At 61.1% G+C, this 229-nt stretch overlaps 1 protein-coding gene across 1 annotated transcript in view; it reads left to right on the plus strand.

Annotated features, from left to right (window-relative positions):
• The window catches only part of LOC104498377 (fibrinogen-like protein A), a gene marked incomplete at its 5' end in the record, with an annotated part of 1,059 nt that overhangs the window by 374 nt on the left and 456 nt on the right, over positions 1 to 229 (plus strand). Inside the window, one exon of the mRNA XM_010141745.1 lies at positions 13 to 221. Within this exon, the coding sequence (XP_010140047.1) occupies positions 13 to 221 (209 nt within the window). The remainder of the gene's footprint in view (positions 1 to 12; positions 222 to 229) is intronic.

A 229-nucleotide genomic window follows, 5' to 3' on the forward strand; every position in this document is an offset into this window, starting at 1 on the left:
CCTGCAAACAACAGCCACTTCGCTGACTACAACCTCTTCAGCGTGGACGACGAGTCCCACGGCTACCGGCTGAGGCTGGGGGCGCACTCGGGGACGGCGGAGGATGCCATGGACTCGGACAATCCCAGGAAAGTGCACAATAACATGAAGTTCTCCACGAAGGATCGGGATCAGGACACTTACAGCGGGAACTGTGCTTCCCGCTCTGGGGGCGGGGGGTGGTACTCGG

This window comes from Buceros rhinoceros, unplaced genomic scaffold (assembly GCF_000710305.1).
Source record: "Buceros rhinoceros silvestris isolate BGI_N320 unplaced genomic scaffold, ASM71030v1 scaffold16000, whole genome shotgun sequence".
NCBI lineage: Eukaryota > Metazoa > Chordata > Aves > Bucerotiformes > Bucerotidae > Buceros > Buceros rhinoceros.